General features: G+C 51.2%; 1 protein-coding gene and 2 long non-coding RNA genes across 10 annotated transcripts in view; 1 reads left to right on the forward strand and 2 right to left on the reverse strand.

Moving 5' to 3' along the window:
• LOC129048816 (uncharacterized) overlaps positions 1-1,028 on the reverse strand; it is a 43,087-nt gene extending 42,059 nt beyond the window's left edge. The window contains exon 1 of the long non-coding RNA XR_008511489.1: positions 448-1,028. This is a non-coding gene — a long non-coding RNA (uncharacterized LOC129048816). The remainder of the gene's footprint in view (positions 1-447) is intronic.
• Positions 1,029-9,410: 8,382 nt separating this feature from the next.
• Positions 9,411-20,973, forward strand: part of ROBO3 (roundabout guidance receptor 3) — a 37,605-nt gene continuing 26,042 nt past the window's right edge. For 4 of the 8 annotated variants that reach the window (XR_008510919.2, XM_054523645.2, XM_054523648.2 and 1 more), the window contains exons 1-16: positions 9,415-9,849; positions 12,917-13,243; positions 13,558-13,715; positions 14,106-14,226; positions 14,323-14,461; positions 14,759-14,886; positions 15,172-15,296; positions 16,540-16,711; positions 17,043-17,248; positions 17,469-17,550; positions 17,853-18,018; positions 18,225-18,391; positions 18,940-19,061; positions 19,248-19,473; positions 19,701-19,822; positions 20,090-20,582. Coding sequence is in view for 7 of the 8 variants with exons in the window: in XM_054523645.2 (XP_054379620.1) it covers positions 9,690-9,849; positions 12,917-13,243; positions 13,558-13,715; positions 14,106-14,226; positions 14,323-14,461; positions 14,759-14,886; positions 15,172-15,296; positions 16,540-16,711; positions 17,043-17,248; positions 17,469-17,550; positions 17,853-18,018; positions 18,225-18,391; positions 18,940-19,061; positions 19,248-19,473; positions 19,701-19,822; positions 20,090-20,582 (2,914 nt within the window). In the remaining variant the exon portion in view is untranslated. Of the gene's footprint in view, positions 9,850-12,916; positions 13,244-13,557; positions 13,716-14,105; positions 14,227-14,322; positions 14,462-14,758; positions 14,887-15,171; positions 15,297-16,539; positions 16,712-17,042; positions 17,249-17,468; positions 17,551-17,852; positions 18,019-18,224; positions 18,392-18,939; positions 19,062-19,247; positions 19,474-19,700; positions 19,823-20,089; positions 20,583-20,973 lie in introns of all 8 variants that reach the window. The other 4 variants (XM_063727863.1, XM_063727864.1, XM_054523649.2 and 1 more) reach the window with 4 other exon arrangements.
• LOC134759434 (uncharacterized) lies at positions 11,157-20,923 on the reverse strand. Its single transcript, XR_010135613.1, has 2 exons — positions 20,656-20,923; positions 11,157-12,765 (listed from the first exon to the last, which is right to left on the reverse strand). It is a non-coding gene; the product is annotated as an uncharacterized LOC134759434 (long non-coding RNA).

A 20,973-nucleotide genomic window follows, 5' to 3' on the forward strand; every position in this document is an offset into this window, starting at 1 on the left:
CCTCCTCCTTCACTTGCTTTCTCCTTCTTCACTGAGTTTCCAGGATGCTACACTCTCCCAGATTTTATTTTATTTCTCTGGTCCCTTCTTAGTCTTCTTTATTCTTCCTCCTCAACTCCCTAAATTCAAAATGTTTTGGTACCCAAAGGCCCAGTCCTTGGACCTGTCAATTTTTAAAATTTCCTTTGATGATCTTATCTAGTTCTGTGGTTTCGTATGCCATTTCTATGATGAGGATGCTCCAAGACTACTCCCTGGAACTTCAGACATCTCTAACTTAAAATGTCCCCAACCGAGTTCCTAATATTACCCATTGAATCTACAATGCCTTTAGCTTTCTCCATCTCACTAAAATTTTGTCAGTTCTATTTTCAAAATATATCCAGAATCCAGGTACTTCTCATTTCTACAGGTGCCACCCTGATCTGAAACACCACCATCACTTACCTGTGTATTGCAAAAGCTTGCCAAAGCTTCCCAGCTGCTTCCCCTTCTTCCTCCCTTCAGATTTCTCTTCAGTCTGTTCTTAGCATAGCAGCCAGAGAAATTCTATTAAAATAAGTGAGGTTATGTCACTCTTCCACTCAAATCTCCCCCCATGGAATCCCATCTCACCCAAAATAAGCTAGAGTTCTCATTATGTCATAGAAGGTCCTATGTAATTACCCCAGTCTTGATATCTCTCTGTCTTATTCACCCTACTCCACCTGTTTTTTTTTCCTTCAACTTACTTGTTATGCTCCTGTCTCAGGGCCTTTGCGTTGGCTATTTCATCTATCTGGGATAACTCTTTCTTAAGGTAGCCACATGGCTAATTCTCTCACTTACTTAAAGGCTTTATTCAAATGTAATTTTTTCAATGAGGCCGCTTCTGGGAACCCCATTTAAATGTTAGTTTCTCATGCCACTACCATATAATTCTCATCACAATTTAACTTATTATATATTTGAGTTGTTTATCTTTATTATTGCCTGCTAAATTATAGCACCATTAGAATGTAAGCTCCATGAGTGAATTTTTGTTTATTTTGATAACTGATGTATTCCCAGCGCCTTAAAAGAGTGCTTGGTACAGAGTAGATGTTCAACAAATAACTTGTTTTTTGTTTTTTTAATTGAGACAGAGTGTCTCTCTGTTGCCCAGTCTAGAGTGCAGTGGCGCGATCTCGGCTCACTGCAAACTCCCGGGTTCACACCATTCTCTGGCCTCAGCCTCTGGAGTAGCTGGGACTACAGGTGCCCGCCACCATGCCTGGCTTATTTTTTGTATTTTTAGTAGAGACGGGGTTTCACCGTGTTGGCCCAGGATGGTCTCCATCTCCTGACCTCATGATCCACCCGCCTCGGCCTCCCAAAGTGCTGGGGTTACAGGCGTAAGCCACTGTGCCCAGCAACTTGTTCTTTTATTTATTTATTTATTTTGAGATGGAGTTTCTGTCTGTTGCCCAGGCTTCAGTTCAGTGGGGGCGATCTTGGCTCACTGCAACCTTTGCCTCCTGGGTTCAAGCGATTCTTCTGCCTCAGCCTCCCGAGTAGCTGGGATTACAGGCATGTGCCACCATGCCCAGCTAATTTTTTGTATTTTTAGTAGAGATGGGATTTCACCATGCTGGCCTGGCTGGTCTCGAACTCCTGACCTCGTGATCGGCCTGCCTTGGCCTTCCAAAGTGTTGGGATTACAGGTGTGAGCCACCGCACCCAGCGAAAGAATCAATATTGTAAACATGTCAAATTTCTTAATCTGTGAATTCAATGTAACTCAATAAAAATATCAAAAATAGGCCAGCATGGTGGCTCATGCCTGTAATTCCAGCACTTTGGGAGGCCAAGGTGGGAGAATCACCCGAGGTTGGAAGTTTGAGACCAGCCCAGCCAACATGGTGAAACCCCATTTCTACTAAAAATACAAAAATTAGCCAGCTGTCGTGGCAGGCACCTATAATCCCAGCTACTCGGGAGGCTGAGGCAGGAGAATTGTTTGAGCCCGGGAGGCGGAATTTGCAGTGAGCTGAGATTGGGCCACTGCACTCCAGCCTGGTGACAGAGCGAGACTCTGTCTCAAAAAAAAAAAAAAATTATATATATATATATATATTTCCTATAGCTTTGTTTATTATTATTATTATTATTAAAATTTTACCTTGCAGCTCCAGATCAAAGGACCTAAAGCTTAACAGAAAAATAATTAAGGACATCTGAAAAAAAAAATAAGAATAGCCAAAGAACATCTAAACATTAAGAGTAATGAAGGGAAACTATCAGATAGTAAACTATGTTACAGAGCTATAATAATTGAACAGTTAAGTACCATCATGGGAAATAACATGCAGATCAGATAATAACAGAACAGAGTCCTATTCACATTTAGTAATATGAATAGGAATTCAGCATATAAGAGAAGTGGTTCTGCAGATCAGTGAAGGAATCAGGAACAACTGCTTATCTAAGAAACAACTATATTTTTACCTTACTCTTCATACCAAAATAAATTCTAAATGCATCCAAGATCTGTATGCGAAATATCAAACCTTAGAAGAAAGTAAAGATTCTATTTTTGTAATCTTAGCATGAGGAAAGTCTAAGCATGAAACAAACTGAAAAGCTATATTGAAATACATGAATACACTTGACTTTGTTTTTTAAAATCTGGTAAAATATTTTCAAGTCAAAAATTATATGACAAACTGAGGGGAATTTTCAACATATACACATGAGACAAATAATAAATTTTCCCCAGTGACGCAAGAGGGCAAATCATGGAAAAAATGTGTAAGTGGCCATTAAACATATGAAAATGTGCTCAAGTTCACTCAGAATTAACTATATATATATTACAGTAATTAAATACATATTTTATTTAATTGTAAAAAATTAAAAAATAATATTTGGTCATGGTGAGTAGACAGAGACTCTCATACACTGCTGTGGGACTGTCAATTGTGGCACCATTTGAAGGGCAATTTGATGATATATATGAAAATTTAAATGCGGCCGGGCTCAGTGGCTCATGCCTGTAATCCCAGCACTTTGGGAGGCCAAGGGAGGCGGATCACTTGAGGTCAGAAGTTTGAGACCAGCCTGGCCAACATGGTGAAACCCCATCTCTACTAAAAATACAAAAATTAGCCGGGCATCAGGGCATACTCCTGTAACCCCAGCTGCTCAAAAGGCTGAGGCAGGAGAATCGCCTGAACCTGAGAGGCGGAGGTTGCAGTCAGTCGAGATGGAGCCACTGCAGCCTGGGCAACAGAGTGAGACTCCACCTCAAAAAAAAAAAGAAATATGTATATGTATATATAGATGCACATACTTCTTGCTACATAACTTTAGGCAGTTACTTAAGTAAAGTTACTTTACTTGCTATGCTTTCTTAGGCATAATTTTCTTATCTGAAAACTGGAAATAATAGTACCCACCTCACAGGGTTCCTATGAGCATTACATGAGATTATGCCTGCAAAGTGCTCAGATTTTTCTCATTCCTGGTAGCCTGCACATCCAGAACTATGTCTGGCACACAGTAGGTACCTGGTGAACATCTGCTGAATGAAGAAACTAATAGAACCACTCAATAAACATTAGCTGTTGTTAGTTATTATTTGCCTCTATAATTTCACTTTTTACAATTTATTCTACAGCTAGAGATGTGTGTAAAGATACAGGTGTAGTATATTTATTAGTAGCATTGTTTGTAAAACAAAAAGCCAGAAACAACCTAAGCCTCCATAAATAGGGGACTGATTACAAATGTACGATAATCCTATGCAATGGAATATTAGGCAGCCAGTAAAGTAAAAAAGATGGAGATACATGAACTGATAAAAAGAGATGCCCTAAAAATATTGATGGGTTAAAAAAGGCAAGTTGCAGAACAGTACAAATAATCTGAGACAAAGGTCTCACTGTGTTGCCCAGGCTGGTCTTGAACTCCTGGGCTTAAGTGATTCTCCTGCCTCAGCCTCTCAAGTAGCTGGAACTATAAGCCTGTGCCACTATGCCTGGCTAATTTGTACTTTAAAAGAATAGAGAGGACCGGCACCGTGGCTTGTACCTATAATTCCAGCACTTTGGGAGGCCAAGGCAGGTGGATTGTCTGAGCTGAGGAGCTCAAGACCAGCCTGGGCAACCTGGCAAAACCCCGTGTCTACCAAAAAAATTAAAAAAAAAATTAGCCAGGTGTGGTGGTGCATGCCTATGGTGCCAGCTATTCGGGAGGCTGAGGTGGGAGGATCGCTTGCACCTGGGAAGTGGAGGTTGCAGTTAGTGGAGATCGTGCCACTGCACTCCAGCCTGGGTGACGGAGTGAGACCCTGTCTCAAAAAATATATTAATAAATAAAATAAAAGGAATAGAGATACATATGCTTATATATGCTTTTTAAAAAAAATCAGAAAGGACACACAAGAAACCACTGGTAGCTACCCAGGCAACTGGATCTGTAGGATAAAGAAGGACTTGATGGAGTGAAGACTTAGACTTTTCGTCTTATACTTTCTTATACTGCTTGAATATGTTTGCCTGAGCATGCATTATGATTATCATTACAAGAATATTTTAAAAACTCAAATAATAGGGCCTGGGAGAGTATCAGGAATATGGAGAGAGCAGAAGAGGAAGGAAATACAGGAAAATAAGGTATACTAAGTTAAATGTGTTGTCCCCCCTAAAAAATTCCTACTCACCCAAAACTTCAGAATGTGACTTCATTTGAAAATGAGGGTTTTTGCAGATGTAATTAGTTAGGGTGAGGTCATGCTGGATTAAAGTGGACTCTAATCCAATGACTGGTGGCCTTATAAGAAGAGTTAAGAGATACCAAGACACACACCCAGGGAAGGCCATGAGAAGACAGAGGCAGAGATGGAGTGATGAATCCTCAAGACCAGGAAGGCCAAGCACTGCTGGTAATCAGCAGACGCTGGAGGAGGCAAGAACAGATTCCTCCTTGGAGCCTTCAGGGAGAATATGGCCCAGCTGTCACCTTGATTTCAGGCTTCTAACCTGCTAGAGGATACATTTCTGTTGTTTTAGGCCACCTAGTTTTTGGTACTTTCTTACAGCAGCTGTAAGGCAAAAGGAGAGACAGAGAAGGCTAGTGGGCTCTGCAGGGGCACTTGTAAGGACTAACTATTTAATCAGGTATAGTCACCAAATGTATATTTATGGAAGCTTGCTCTGTATCTAGTTTTATAAAAAGAACCAAGAAAGCTCTTTTTCTCCCTGGCCTTTGTTTTATCTATATTGGGATGTGAACATTTCTGCCCAGTTGCCTCCAGATTTCCAGACTTGGTAGAGTGTGTTGCAGAGTGTCTCCCCACAGTCTCCTGCACTGGAACCCTGTGGGGAAAGGGGGACTCTCATGCAGGAGGCCGTGGCTTATTATCTTAGCAGCTGCAGGGGTTGAGCCAACACACTCTGGCTCCTGCCGGGGGCAGGCTCCTGCTTTCTGCTTTCCAGCTGGGTGCCTGCTCTTTGCTCTCTGATTCCCCCTCCTGTTTGGTTCTCTGGCCCCTGCTGGCTGGGTCACTGCCCCCTGGCATCATCACTCTGAAGCCAGCAGCCCTGCTGGGCCATTTTCAGGCATACCCTAGTGGGGGTAAGGGGCAGATGTTATTTCTTTGTCCCCCTCCCAGCAAACACACACACACACACAGGCACACACTCTCACACTCAATATGTATTAATGTCCTGGGAAGGGGTCCAGGCAGAGAGTGTTGGGAGGCTACAGGCTCTGGGGGGAATGCAAATGGACTGGACAGTGTGTGTGTACATTGGGGGGAAGCAGTGGTAGTAATGGGGGGTTATCTTCAGACTGCCGTCCTGGGCAATTACATACCAGCAGCTTCATCTACTACCAGCTGGGATGCAGGCTTTAGACCACCAAGAAGCCTCCCCATATGGCCCCAGCTTGGCCACTGAAAATTCCCAGCCACATTCTCTGGCCGATATGCTGGCACTAGGCCAAGGAATTTAGCCTGGGGTAGCTGTTCTCTCCCCTAGCACGTGAACACACACACACACACACGCACACACACACACACCCCCCCCAGTGGGGAGTGGGATGGAGAGTTCCTTTAGAGACTCACCATTCCCAAAACACCACTCTTGTGTAGGGTTCCTGCCTTACTCGTAATCACTTGCCCTTCCTACTTCCCATGTTTCTCTGCAAATCCACTCACCCAAAATACCACCATAGAAAAGAAACATTCCTCTTCTATATTACCTCATCAACTCCTGGCCCAGGGCTCTTTTCTAGGGTTCTACCTGTGAACCCACACATGCACACACATGCAAACGCACACACATGCAAACACACACACGCACACACACGTCTTCCCATCAGATGCTATAACCTTATCAGAACAAACTTAGCCCTTAACTCTACAAATTCAACTCACCCCATCCTCCCTGCTACTCTCTCTTCTTTCTGCCAACCCTCCTTCAAAACCTGTGTTTCTTTTTCTTACCCTTTCTAAAGTCTGGATTGTACATATTGTTGGTAAAACTCTGGGAAAGAAGTAGTTTCCTGAGGTGGTAGAAGGGAGGGTCTCTAAACCCAGCTCTGACTCTTTCTCCAGCCCAAGGTGGAAATTTATAAGTCAACAGAATGAATGGACCCTGGCTGAGGCTCCTCCAATTGCAGGGCGTCTATTCAGTGTTTTAGGTGCTGTACAGGCACTTACAGTTGACAAATTAGGAAATGGGCGTAGTTGCAATGAGTTGCATACCCACTCCAGCAAAAGGACAAAGAGTTGTCTCGGTAATTTTCAGAGGGTGGAGCAGGCAATGAGGAGACTAGTAGGAGGCAAACCCCTTTCAGAACTGCCTATGGGGGTAGCCAGGAGAGAAACTGGATGTGGACAGGGGCAGGGCCAGTTTCTAGGCTGCCTGTCTGACCCTCAGTAAAGAAGAGAAGGTGGGGAGAGGGCTGCAGAAGAGCTGGGAGGTGTGACTTCTGCTGGGCCTTCTCTGCCCACTCTCCACTCCACTCTGCCCAGCCCAGGGCCCTAGGGACACTAGAGAATGGGAAGGAAAAGGGAGGGAACTTAGGTTATGGTTGGGAGGTGTTTATTCTCTGATATCCCCAGTTGGGAGAACTCAGCCCTCTTGGCTTAAGTCTGAGTTTGGTTTAAAAGGAGAGTATCATCAAGGTAAAGAGAAGTACAAAGAAGGAAAGAGCAGAGAGAAATAAGAAAAAGTGGAGAGTGAAAATTAGAGAGAGCCCAGACGAGGTGAGGTGCAGGAGAGACAGCAGATTCCTGGAAAGGAGAGTGGCCCAGCTATTTGTCCAGCCTCCAAACTCACATGACACGGACTGAGAAGCAGCCTTGCTCACGGGCTGAGCCGCGCCTCCGCTCAGGGAACCCTGAGCAAATACGCCCTGATCCCCACATAAAGGGCCAATTAACTGCGCTGTCTCCGGGAACAAATCCGCTAACAGGGTGACAAGCCCCTAGACGCTGGCAGGCCCTGTGTTTGCGGAGAGGCCAGCCGGGAGCAAATCAGGGGATTAGGACCCGGCAGGAGCCGCATGATGGGAGGGTTTCTGGCCCCCTCCGCCTCAGAGCAGGGCCTGGTGCCAGGACGCGGTGTTTCTATCCCGGTTCAGCCTCTGGTGTGATGGAACCCAGGTGACTGCGGTCAGCAGGGGGCGGAGCAAAGGGCCCCGGAGCCTAGAATCTCACGGGTCAGAGTAGATCAAGCACTCCAATTCCTCCTTAACAGATGGGAAAACTGAGATCCAAAGCGGTGACGTCTTGTACTTGGCAAACGTAGAATTAGAACCCACTTCTGTGTTGGTCATTCCTGAAGGATAGATTTCGGGTGGGAAATAGATCCCTTACTTTCTCTCTTATCTGAATACCACCCTGGAGCGAGGAAGGGAGGGGCGTCAAATCTCTTAGTCTCTTCTTGCTTTTGGAAGGCTGTGTCTCTAGCCAGTCTCCCACCTACCCTCGTCCTCAGCCTCAGGGTCTGCTCGGATTTATGTCTTCCCTGGGGGCTCCAGGGCTCTAGTCAGGCACCTGCACATGAGGTGCTGAAAAGGACAGCTCCCAGGGCGCTGCTTGGCGGTGGCGGGGGGCGGGGGGCGGGGGGGTCCATCCGGCCCCACCCCCACTCCCACCTACCCCCTCCCCCACACCTAGTGCTTCCAGCCTTTCTACGTCCCGCCCAGAACTGCTAGGGTTGGAAGGCACCTAAACACCCATAGTTGGAGGCTCACAGCCAGGCGCCTGGACTGAAGAAGGAGGCTTGGAACAAGCCCCCCACCCCTTGACAACGTCTCGGGTTCCCTTGAACAAGCTCTGCCTGAAATATTTCAGTTCTTGATTCTGCTTACTCCCGAGTCTGCGACTGTATAGCACCCACCCCTCTGACCTCGACCCCTCTGGGGTCAGAAGCAGTCGCCCCATGAAGGTTGTCTGGTCCCAGAGCCTGACAGGGCTGAGCCAGAACTCCGGCACTGACACTTCAATCAGCAGGACCTTACCTCAGGTTAGAAATGTCCCGGCCTCTCTCTTTCCCTGACACCCCAAAGCCATCTCCTGTCTAGGAAAGTGAGTTTGTCGAGGTGGGGACTGGGGGGTCTTCAGGTAGAAAGAATTCCAGAAAAGTCAGAAGCAGACCGCGACTGGAAGTGGGAGGTGGGAGTGGCGGCACATGGTTTTCTTCTCGCCCCCTAGTAAGGACGACTGTTGTCCGATTTGAACAGATTTGCACTAATTTTGCATCAATCCCAAGTGCCTTTACAAAAATAATATTATCTTTGTTTTTGTCCTAGAATCCTTGGTTCCATTTCAGTCTCCTCAAAAACGTAAAACAATTTAATAAAAAATGTCAAAGCAGGGTAATGTAAAAGGATTCAAACAAATGACAGTTGCCTGCGTTTCCCTGGCTTTCAGTCTCCTACAGGAACTCCTAGATTAGGGCGTTTGGAGCAGGACTCCCGGGTCAGGGCGCGCCGCTCCATCCTCTGGCCTCCCGGCTGCAGACCAGAGGACCAGAGGGCAGAGAGGTGGACCTTTCTTGGAATTCTCTTCCTACTCCCGACTCTTGCTGCAAACCACCCCAGTCTCCTGCCCTTCCGTCGCCAAACCCCTAGACTTGGGAGGGAATGGAAACCAGAGCTTTGGCAGCAAGGAGCATTGCTTGCGCTTTGCCTCAGTTTCCAAAAGGTTCGGGAAAAGAGAGGACAGATTCCTGTTCTAAAGTTGGGCAGAAGGGCAGAGTCCGACAGAGCCTCGTCCCTCATCTTGGGTGCTTTGAGAAAGAAGGGAAAATCTCTCGCCGCGTCCAGAACGGAAAGCTGGGCTTGGGGTGCGGGGCGGGGACTCCAACTCGCGCGCTACGCTACTCGTGTCTCCTGCCCGGATAGTGACTGTAGAAGTAGGGGTGGGAGGGTGGAGGGAGGAGGATTAATCCCTTAATTACGCCGTGATCGGCGTGGCACCTGCTTTCCGCCTGCCCAGCTCCCAGGGGACTCCAGCACTGGGGGGTGGAGAGAAGGACGAGGGAAGGAGGAGGGCACGAAGAGGCACCGACCGTACCCAGGCGCACCGGCAGGAGAGCGGCACCGTGGCTGCCGCAGCGCGCAGAGGCTGTGGAGGGGCTTACGGCTCCCAGCCCACGGGTCCTAGACCCAGGGGCTGGGCCTCCAGCCCCCCGCCCCGATCCCAGCTGGGTAGAGCAATGCTGCGCTACCTGCTGAAAACGCTGCTGCAGATGAACTTGTTCGCGGACTCTCTGACCGGGGACATCTCCAACTCCAGCGAGCTGCTCTTGGGCTTCAACTCCTCGCTGGCGGCGCTCAACCACACCCTGCTGCCTCCCGGCGATCCCTCTCTCAACGGTGAGACCCTGCCTCTTGGGGATATGGGATCCTGGGATGGGGATGAGGTGAGAGGGCGGCGTGGAAGGGAAGGAGAAGCGCTCCTGTCCCGAGGTCCAGGATTGAGTGGCGCCTCCCAGAGCTTCCCTGGGTCGTGGGGTCTAAGGGATAATTTGGAGCTTCGAGCACCTGAGTGGGGGTACCTGCGGGAGGTCGAGGGCTTGGGAGAAGATGGCTACTGAGTCTTTTTACACCTCCTTCCCTTCCCCTACAACGCCCACCCCAGGTGAGAAGAACCGTTGCTGGTAACGGGCAGGGAAGTCCGAGCTAAGAAAGGCCCGGGCCCAGCGCAGGGAGGGCAGAGGAGGGGGCACGGTCTCTCGCCGGCTCGGCCAAGCCGGGTCACTCTGTGACCCACCCAGGCAGCTGGTCTTCGGAACCCCGAAGTTTCCCAAGAACTCACTTAGGACCAGAGGAAGCCAAAATGCTGGATGTGTTTGCTACGGAGGGGACAGGGGCGGCGATCATTTTAAGGAAACTTAGAAGTTTGTCTTTCAGCGGCGGGACTCTCAGCCGTCCCACCCCGGCAGAGCTGTGGCGGGAGGGAGGAACTGGCGGCGAGGTCGTTACCGCTAATTACGGTGATTAATAAATGACTGGGACAGCGCGCTCTGCCCTAGCACCGCAGGGAAGCTGCGGGAGCCGGCCGCCGCCAGCCTGCGGAGAGGCCGGAGCGCGCTCCCCGCCTGTCGCATCGGGAACCCCCCGCTTTACCGGGCGCTTTCGAGTGTGGTTCCCTCCAGGTGCACGCGGTCCCCATCCCTCTGCCTCGACCCACTCGAGATTAGTGACGAGCACTGTGCTGGGGACTCGAAGGTGGAGAGAAAGGAGACCCGGGCAATATGTGTGTGTTTATGTGTGGGGCACATCAGGTGCTGAGGGAGGAGCCCCAGAGCCTCATTAGCATGGCCATTAGCTATTCATTAGGCTGCAGTCGAAGCATCTCCTGAGACCGGGAAGGGTAGAGGGGGAAATTCCAGGGAAAGGGCGCTTGCAGCTGTGTCTACAGGAATTAGGGGGAAAAGGCCGACCAGAAGGGTGTGGTCTGTATAGAAGGAGTGAGGAGAAAGACGATGGGGGAGGAGCCCGATTCTCCAACCTCTTGACCCTCCTAGATTCCCAGGAGGTTAAGCACAGATCCCTTCTCGCTGGCACCCCGCAGTCTCGCTTCTGCTCACCTAGCGCGTTTATAGAGTGTTTTCACCATACTTTGTCTCATCTAAGCTCGAAACTTAGTGAGGTGTGTAAGGAAGGTGTTGACAGACACATTTTGCCGCTGAGAAAATGCTTTATAGAGTGAATGGTGCCCTAATCGTCACAAAAGCAGCATGAAGCAAAACCTAGCGATAACAGATCAGTCCATTTCCATTACACCTGAGGGCTATAGCAAGGGGAAAAAAGAATATTGGGGCCTCGTAGAATTTGATTCAGGTAGAGACTGTAGGAGCCAAGATAAGGTGCATATGCTGGGAACACAAGCCCTTAAATAATGGCAGAGTGGTGACGTTTATCCCCCAAAGGCTTTGCACACATTATGGTCTTAGAGCAACCCTATCACTGCTCCCACATCACAAATAAAGAAACTGAGACTCAGAGAAGTTAAATAATTTGCCCAAGTTCTTACAGCTAGGAAGCGTTAAAGTCTGAGATTCCAGCCCTGGTTGGTTCAACAGCAACATTTGAGCTCTCAATCACTCCAGTGTTGCTCACCACGGGGTGTTCCAAAATTGGGAATGGGAGGAGATGGAGGAGAAGAGACGGGTGAAAAGCAGAGATTTCCATTTGGAAGGGAGGAGATGGAGAAAATCACTCTCCCAAGTGGGACAGAAATCGATCTTCTTGACTCCAGGCAATTAAAATAAACTCAGAACAGCGCCAGCACTTGTCAGCCTGTCCAGCTTTGTCTACAACAGAACTTCTAAGAGGAGGGGCGGGGAATGAAACCCAATCTCACACGCAGGCTGGAAGCGGGAGGTTCCTGCAGATTTTGGAACAGGGCAGGAGGGGCGGGGCAGGGGGAGGGGGCAGGGGGCAGAACAGATGCTTGAAGTGGTCCCTGGTTATTTTACACCAGATTTTGCAAGGCTGCAGTGGCACCTACTGGCCGCCACGGGTTACAAATCCACTTTTGTTGGCTGGACTAGGGGCTGAGAGTGCCGGAGTATAACAGGCTCCGGGATCCCAAACCGTGCTGCAGAAGGTGAAACAGGCCAAAGTCTGCAGGCCAAGTGACAGGTAGGACAGAATATGTGGATGAACTGATCGGATTGAACAGGGGAAGTAGAGGAACATCAATCAGTAGAATAATCTATTGGAAACTATGCACCTCTCAGGAAAAGGAGCCTTACTAACATTTCTACTGCTATTTGCGTTCAATTCCTGTGACTTCACAGGACCCTTGAAATGAAGCGTGATTATCCCGGGTGTCAGTAAGAAGGACTCTGTGTCGACTCATAGAATCCGGGTTGACAACCCCTTCTAGTCCCGGCCCTATCACTCCCATCTTGCCTTTCATAAGGGATCCCACGCCAGTCCACATTCCCAATTTCACTGGGCCGGGACTTTGCAGAGGTCAAGAACCAATTGCTGGCTCCAGTGCACGGTTTATGGTCTTTCACTGAGCAAGGACGATCCGTGAACCAGTGCAGGTGGGAGATGGAAACCACTGGGCAGGAGGAGAGGGAGCGGTCTTCTCGCCAAGGGTGGTTCAGCCACTCCCGCTTAAACTTGGCAGGAGAGGAGATGGAGGTCTCTAGGTGGTCCAGAAAGCCGGCCCAGAAGTTTGTGTCCCGACTCTTCTACTAACCGGCCTGTCTGTAGGCATCTTCTTTTGAGACGAGGAACACGGAACGTCTGCCAATAAGGAGATATTGGATCCTGCAGAGGGAGTGGGTAGGCAGGTGGGGACTGAGCTCCAGCAGAGAAGCATAGGAGATGGGACGACCAGAGGATTCTCTTTCCCTCTGGAGCCTTAATCTCTCCCCACAATTTCCCTGTCTGAACGCTCTGCGCCTACCCCTGTCCCCAGGGTCAAGGGTAGGACCGGAGGATGCTATGCCCCGCATCGTGGAGCAGCCGCCAGATCTGCTGGTCTCCCGAGGCGAGCCCGCCACGTTGCCCTGCCGCGCTGAGGGCCGACCCCGACCCAACATTGAGTGGTACAAGAACGGGGCGCGTGTGGCCACTGTGCGAGAGGATCCGCGTGCGCACCGCCTGCTGCTGCCCAGCGGCGCCCTCTTCTTCCCGCGCATCGTGCACGGGCGCCGCGCGCGGCCGGACGAAGGTGTTTACACTTGCGTGGCTCGCAACTACCTGGGGGCAGCAGCGAGCAGAAACGCCTCGCTGGAAGTGGCAGGTGAGAGTCAGTTGACCGTCAGCTGGTTGCTTCCAGAGCCTGGGGTAGGCGGGAGGGCACTGGGCAATCAGACCCAGAACCAGCCCCAAAGGACCTCAGCCCACTCAGCATCCTCCTTTGGGACCGTGACCTTTGATCTCTAATGGCCACACCACGGCCAGAGAAGGAAGTGGATCTGACTCCAGGCTGATATTTTCTCACCTGGGAACGAATTCCAGTCTGCAGCGATCAACCCCTTCCCAAGACAACACTTTCCTTGTGTCCTCAGCCAGTTATGTCACTCTACATCCTGCTTATTCTCTACCCCCGCCCAGTCCTCCGTGATGATTTCCGGCAGTCTCCTGGAAACGTGGTGGTGGCAGTGGGGGAGCCAGCAGTACTGGAATGCGTGCCCCCCCGCGGCCACCCGGAGCCTTCCGTGTCCTGGAGGAAGGACGGTGCAAGACTCAAGGAAGAGGAAGGAAGGATCACGGTGAGGGCGGGATTATGACTGGGGACCCCACCAGGGAAGGGGACATAGGGTAGGGAGGTGACAAGGCTGGAGATTGAGATCAGGGCATTAGCTAACCAGAGACTAAGAGTCAGCTATACAGTGAGGGATAAGGAAGATGGAATTGGTATAAAAAAGGGGCGGGGGCATGATGCCCCAGGAACTTCCCATTTGATATGTGGGTCAACTTCCTTGGTCTCCTTTATCAGCTTGCTGTGAGGATCAAATAAAGTTTATACATATGTATATACACATACATACACCATATATATGTGTGTGTGTGTATATATATATATATATACACACACACATATATATATATATATGCTGTGATAGCTGAAATGGGCCAAAGTTACCATTATTACTCTGCAGATCCGTGGAGGGAAGCTGATGATGTCACATACACTCAAGAGCGATGCAGGCATGTATGTGTGCATGGCCTCCAATATGGCGGGAGAACGGGAGAGTGCGGCAGCTGAAGTCACGGTACTGGGTAGGCACAGGGAATTTTGAAGTTATGGGAACAGGTAGCCTGTAGAGTAAGTAGCCGTGCAGACACCCTGACTGTTCACTCACTACCACTCCATAGAGCGTCCCTCATTCCTGCGCAGACCAGTGAATCAGGTGGTCCTGGCTGATGCCCCTGTGAATTTCCTATGTGAGGTGAAGGGGGATCCCCCACCTCGTCTCCGCTGGCGCAAGGAGGATGGGGAACTGCCCACAGGCAGGTGAGAGGCCCCCTTCTGCCTGTAGGAAGACCCAACCTGATCAAGAGACTATTCTGCCCTAGAAAACTGGAAGGCAGGCACATTCTCACTCGAGAGCACAGAGAAGTCTGTTCCCTAGAGCCTGTGGCCCCAGTCCTATCCAGTCCCCACCTCCATTGATGGGTCCATGGGTAACCAGCTTCTGTCCCTGCTGGGTCCTGCCTGTCTTTATGTACCTTGACCCTGGTGTCTGTCCTGGGGGAGAGAGAAAGGGTCTGTAGCTGTGGCCAACACAGCCTGGGGTGGGGAGTGGAGCAGGTATGAGATCCGGAGTGACCACAGCCTTTGGATTGGGCATGTGAGTGCCGAAGATGAGGGAACGTACACCTGTGTGGCGGAGAACAGTGTGGGCCGCGCTGAAGCATCTGGCTCCCTCAGTGTTCACGGTGAGGGCTGTACTTGGGACTGCCTGCAGCAGGAATGGTAGGAGGGGAGAAGGAGGATTGTTGGCAGGAGACTGAGGGAGAAAGGGCAGAGCAGGGCATGTGGGTGGGACACCTGAGACTTCTACAAAGAGTGGGAGGAGGAGAACGCTAAACAGGCCGGGAGGAAGAGATGGATATCTGCTCCTATACACTTGAGCTAAGCTGGAGTTTCTCTCTCCTGTTCCCGCAGTCTCCTTTCTTAGTGCCTCTGACTCCCTGTTTCTTTTTCTCACCTTCCCTTCCCAGTCCCACCCCAGTTGGTGACCCAGCCCCAGGACCAGATGGCAGCTCCTGGAGAGAGTGTGGCTTTCCAGTGCGAGACCAAAGGAAACCCCCCACCTGCCATCTTCTGGCAGAAGGAGGGGAGTCAGGTGGGTGGCCATCTCCAAGGAGCTTCCCATCAGCCTTCCTCTGCGGCTCAGCCTCCCTCCCTCTGCATTCTGCAAACTTCTCTCTGGGGCTTCTGTTTTATCTTTGGGAGCCCCCAGAAACCCTTGCAGGTTATTTGAGAGGATTAAGTAAGATAATGAACATAAAAGGCCTGGAACACATTGGGACACTTTTAAATAAATGATAATAATACATTTAGATGGTGGAGAACAGTCCTGGATGGTAGTTTCTTAGAGAATCTTTCTGTTTTGGGCAAGGCTATCCTGAGGATGTAACAAATTCAGTTTATCTCTCCTCCTTTAGACCCCTCGGGCTTTGGCTTTGGACGTAACACACTACTCTGGAAACAGTATTGAACCAAAGCTGCTCAGGGTAGAAAAGTACTCGCTCTTCTATTTGTAAGTGCCACAAGGGACTTTCACAAGGGAGAGCTCACAGTCATCCCTTTTGAACCTTGCAAACAAATCTCAAAATCCAGAAGCAGAATGAACATTAACTGAAGTTACAACATAAATAACTCTCTCTAAAGGAAGGGTAGGAATTTTGCTACTGGAAACAGGTTCAGTAAGATAAAATAAGTATGATGAGCTCCACTCTGCTGGAAAACAAGGCAACCTGCTACCTCATTCCAAATCAACAGCCACAATTTTCTAGCATCTTTTCTAGCACCTGGGGCTGCTGAATTCTAATTAGATTCTTACATGAATAAAAAGGGTGATGGTTAGTAGGGGTGAAGCAGGTATTAGCCAGGGTCTCAGCATGGTGCCCTTTGTCCTGAGACCCAAACCTCCTTCCCTATCTAATCTAATGGATTATCTTCCATGGATCTACGTAATGAAAACTGTTAAAGCAGGAAGAAGAGGAATGTGTTTACCACAATGTGTTAGAAGACTTTCATATGATTACTTCATGTGATCTTTATAACTATCCTCTAGGAGTCAAATTTGGGAAACTGGGGCTCAGGCAGGTTAAACAGGCAGGTTCAGGGTTTCCCAACTAGTAAGTCACGGAGCTAGGAAGTAGACTCTGAAATTGTCTACTAAAATTCCCTGATTTTTTTTTGAATAAATTTAACTACTTTGCCCAAGGTCACATCACTGCTGGAGACAGACAATGAACTAGAATCATAGGAATTCTCTGAATTTTGAGATTGACAGGAATGGGGACCTCTCCCTGCCCAGCTGCCTGCTCATTCCCTACCCTGGTTCCTTGCTCTGTCCCCAGGTCCTGCTTTTCCCCAGTCAGTCACTTCAGCCGACGGGGCGTTTCTCAGTGTCTCCAAGAGGCCAACTCAACATCACTGCAGTGCAGCATGGCGATGCTGGGTACTACGTGTGCCAGGCTGTCAGTGTGGCTGGCAGCATCCTGGCCAAGGCCCTGCTGGAGATAAAAGGAGGTACGTGCCCATGGAGATAGGGCTGGATCCATGGCTTGGGAGGAAATAATGGCCTAAAGTGATGTGTTTCTCTTGGAGTCTATATACTATGTCTGCAAGAGGAGAGGTGTGTTCCTGAGGCATGACCCTGAAGTTTGGAAACCAGCAGCAGAAGCCACTAATAATGGCTGGTCCTGGGCAGAGACTGCAGATGATTATTAAAGCCCCCTCTGGTCACCGGAAGTTTCAGGGGCTGGAGGAGGGAGGGCGAAGGAGCAGAGAATGAGGACAAGGGGCTGGCAGCGGGGCCCTAAGCTCCTCCCCTGAGGTGCACACGTTCTTCCTCTCTCAGCCTCTTTGGATGGGCTGCCTCCTGTCATCCTCCAGGGACCAGCCAATCAGACGCTGGTGCTTGGCTCCTCCGTGTGGCTGCCATGCAGAGTGACTGGGAACCCTCAACCCAGTGTCCGATGGAAGAAGGATGGGCAGTGGCTGCAGGGGGATGACCTCCAGTTCAAGACAATGGCCAACGGTACCCTGTACATCGCCAACGTGCAGGTGAGTGTCACCCCTGGGGCCCTAGTAGCTGAGAATGGCTATCTGCTCCACGTTCCTTACACAGGTAAGTACTCACTGGGCCTGTAGCCCCATCTTTACCCCTCTGTTCTCTCAGAGCACCTAGTGTCCAACATCTTCCCATCCTTCTGCTACCCACCTCCACCCCCTCACTGGATCTTGCTCCACTCTCAGTTTGCCAGTGCTCTGCCCTCTCTTACAGGAGATGGACATGGGCTTCTACAGCTGTGTGGCCAAGAGTTCCATAGGGGAAGCCACGTGGAGTGGCTGGCTTAAAATGCGGGGTAAGTTTTTTCTTTCTTCCCTTATTTTGATAATACCTTCCTCCAAACCTGCTTCAACAGGTAGTCAATACCTCCTCAAACTCCGGGATTAACTTTATGTCACAAATGCCATGGTTATGGTGGTGAGGATGAGGACAGTAGTGGTGCCCATGGGCGGCAGATGTGAGTAGGGCTTCATATACTATAGCCCACCGTGACCATCACCACTGCTCAGAGCTCCATAGCTCCCCTGGGAAGGAGACAGGTTACACTAGGATTATCCTTTCCCTATCTTTCTACTTAAAGATTATCTCCCACTGCAGAAGACTGGGGAGTATCACCAGACCCCCCTACAGAACCCAGTACTGCTCCAGGGGCTCCCTCTCAGCCAGTGGTCACTGAGATCACCAAGAACAGCATTACCCTGACCTGGAAGCCCATCCCACAGGCTGGGGCTGCAGTCACGTCTTATGTGATAGAGGCCTTCAGGTATGGAGAAAGTTTTGAATGCAAACCTGGAGAGTTAAAAGGAGGGGATCCTATGCCCTTAGGGTCTTTGCTATTGTGAGGCGGGATTCTCCAGTACCCTCTCCCAAGGGGAAGACATAATGGTGGTTCATAGAGAGTGGATGAGATGGAGTAGGCAGGTTGGGAGTTCCTGGCTTAGACAACTTGTCATCTCCTTCCTGTTGTAGCCCAGCAGCTGGCAACACGTGGCGTACTGTGGCAGATGGCGTGCAGCTGGAGACACACACAGTCAGCGGTCTGCAGCCCAATACCATCTACCTGTTTCTGGTTCGAGCAGTGGGAGCCTGGGGCCTCAGTGAGCCCAGCCCCGTCTCTGAGCCTGTCCGTACACAGGGTAAGGTCAGAGTCCCTGGGCTCATGAGCATGAAATATAACATCGCAGAGCATCCCTCTCCCCCAAAACCATGACACCATGGCAGTTCATAAAGTTCTTTCCTGCTATGCCAGGTCTATACTGGTGGCCCGGCCTGGAATAGGAGATCATGTTTGCCTCTCATAGAAGAGACAAGGGAGGAGGAAGGCAGGGAGAGGGGAGGAGGGAAGAAGGAAAGAGAGAGAGGTAGTCATTCATTTTGGCAGCTTCTGACTTCTGAGCCTTTTACCCATAGATAATATAGATTATTAAGACTAGAAGGGACCATGGAGGGGCCATCTTCATCTTAGAGATGAGGAACTGAGGCCTTTAAAGGATGCATGTGTAGTTATGCTAGCTGGACATTGAGGCCCATGTCTGGAAGCTATTTCCCTTACCAGTCCCCTCCTGACCATGGGGTGTGCTCTGGAGTACTAAGTGGAGCAGGGCGGAGGTAGGACACGAGCACACTCTCAGCCCTATCTCCCTGTCCCTGGTGGCCTCTGCTGAGTGGGTTCTTTGGTCAACAGATAGCAGCCCCTCTAGGCCAGTGGAAGACCCATGGAGAGGCCAGCAGGGACTGGCAGAAGTGGCTGTGCGCCTGCAGGAGCCCATAGTCCTGGGACCCCGGACCCTGCAGGTGTCCTGGACTGTGAGTGTGGTATGGGGAGGAGATTCAGGGTGGGGATGATTACGAGGCACATGAGGGCCTCCAAGAGTGAGTATGGGAGAGTGGGAGGTGAGTGGCTGGGGAAGGCGGCATGAGTGGAGGAGGGGCTGGGCCTGGAGGGCCTGTATGGTGTGCCTTGTCTGGTGTGCCTTGTCCTGTCTCCCACAGGTGGATGGCCCAGTCCAGCTGGTGCAAGGTTTCCGGGTGTCTTGGAGGGTAGCAGGCCCTGAGGGAGGAAGCTGGACAATGTTGGACCTACAGTCCCCAAGCCAGCAAAGTACTGTGCTAAGAGGACTCCCTCCAGGGTCCCAAATCCAGATCAAGGTGCAAGCCCAAGGCCAGGAGGGGCTCGGGGCTGAAAGCCTCTCTGTGGCCAGGAGCACTCCTGAGGAGGGTGAGGAGGATCACCGAACAGACGGATGGACAAGAGGGAAGAAGGGGTGGGGGTGGAGGTGGAGGGGGGATGAAAATTTGCAGGAGGAGAGCAGGGCGAGTGGGTGGGAAGGAGGAATGGCTCTCAGTTCCCTAAGATGTTAGAACAGGGAGGGGGAATGTTGGGGCAGGAGGGGCAGCTTGCAATGACTATTTGTGTCCTTCTCACCATGCTCCACCCTGGCCCAGCCCCCAGTGGCCCCCCCCAGGGAGTGGCGGTGGCCTTGGGGGGTGATGGCAACAGCAGTATCACTGTGTCCTGGGAACCTCCACTCCCCTCCCAGCAAAATGGGGTCATCACGGAATACCAGGTACGGGATTGAGAAGGGACTGGATGGGAGGGCGGGGTCGGGAGGGAGAGGGAAGACCTAGTGGCTAGAATTAGGGTGGAGGAAATCTATTCTAGGTTTGGCTTTAGGGTTGGGGATGAGTTTAGGGGAGAAGACAGAGGTTTCCAAGTGTTGTTTCCAGGTTGAATTACATCTGTCTAAGGCTTCTCTACCATTTGGAGCCTTAAGTTTCCCGGTGAGGCTAAGAATCCCATTTCTGACTCTAAATCCGGGACTCGGCCTCCCTAGATCTGGTGCCTGGGCAATGAGAGCCGCTTTCACCTCAATCGGTCTGCAGCAGGCTGGGCACGCTCCGCAATGCTCCGAGGACTGGTGCCCGGTCTCCTCTATCGAACCCTGGTCGCGGCGGCCACCAGCGCAGGCGTGGGCGTGCCCAGTGCCCCGGTGCTGGTGCAGCTGCGTGAGTCCACCCGAGGGCAGTGCTGGGGCGGGGCAAGCCCCCGCTGGGGTAGCTGTGCCTGCTGGGTCGGGAATGACCCTTTCCCAGTTCCAGGGTTTCGGGCCCCTCCTCCTCTCACCTCTCTGACCCCTACAGCGTCCCCGCCGGACGTGGAGCCCGGGCTGGAGGTGGGCGCGGGGCTGGCGGAGCGGCTGGCGAGGGTGCTGCGGGAGCCCGCCTTCCTCGCGAGCAGCGGCGCCGCCTGCGGGGCGCTGCTTCTCGGGCTCTGCGCCGCCCTCTACCGGCGCCGGAAACAGCGCAAAGAGCTCAGCCACTACACGGGTGAGCGCCCGGCCTCGGAGCGGACGGAGCCGGGAGGGAGCCAGGCGGTCCATGGGGAGGGGCAGGGGCTTACCCGCTGGCGAGTGAGGACCGGGTCGGGAGGAAGGGGTCGCACCTGGAGTTCCGACTCTTGGGTAGCGGCGGGATACATGGGGCGGCTCGAGGAGCTGCCAGGACTGGGGAGGGCTGCGGGCCAAGACGGGGCGGGATCTGGATCGCGGGAGGAGGGATGACGTTTGCCCCTAAGACGCCGCGAGGAGGCCAGGCTTTGCAACCATCTCCATAAAGAAGGGGCAAGTTCGAGGACGGAAAGCCCACTCAAAGGGCGGGGGGCGGGGCCTGGCAAGAGGGGGTGTGGCCAGGATCCCAGGCAGTAAATTGTGAGGCGGGG

Source organism: Pongo abelii, chromosome 9 (genome assembly GCF_028885655.2).
Source record: "Pongo abelii isolate AG06213 chromosome 9, NHGRI_mPonAbe1-v2.0_pri, whole genome shotgun sequence".
Classification (NCBI taxonomy): domain Eukaryota; kingdom Metazoa; phylum Chordata; class Mammalia; order Primates; family Hominidae; genus Pongo; species Pongo abelii.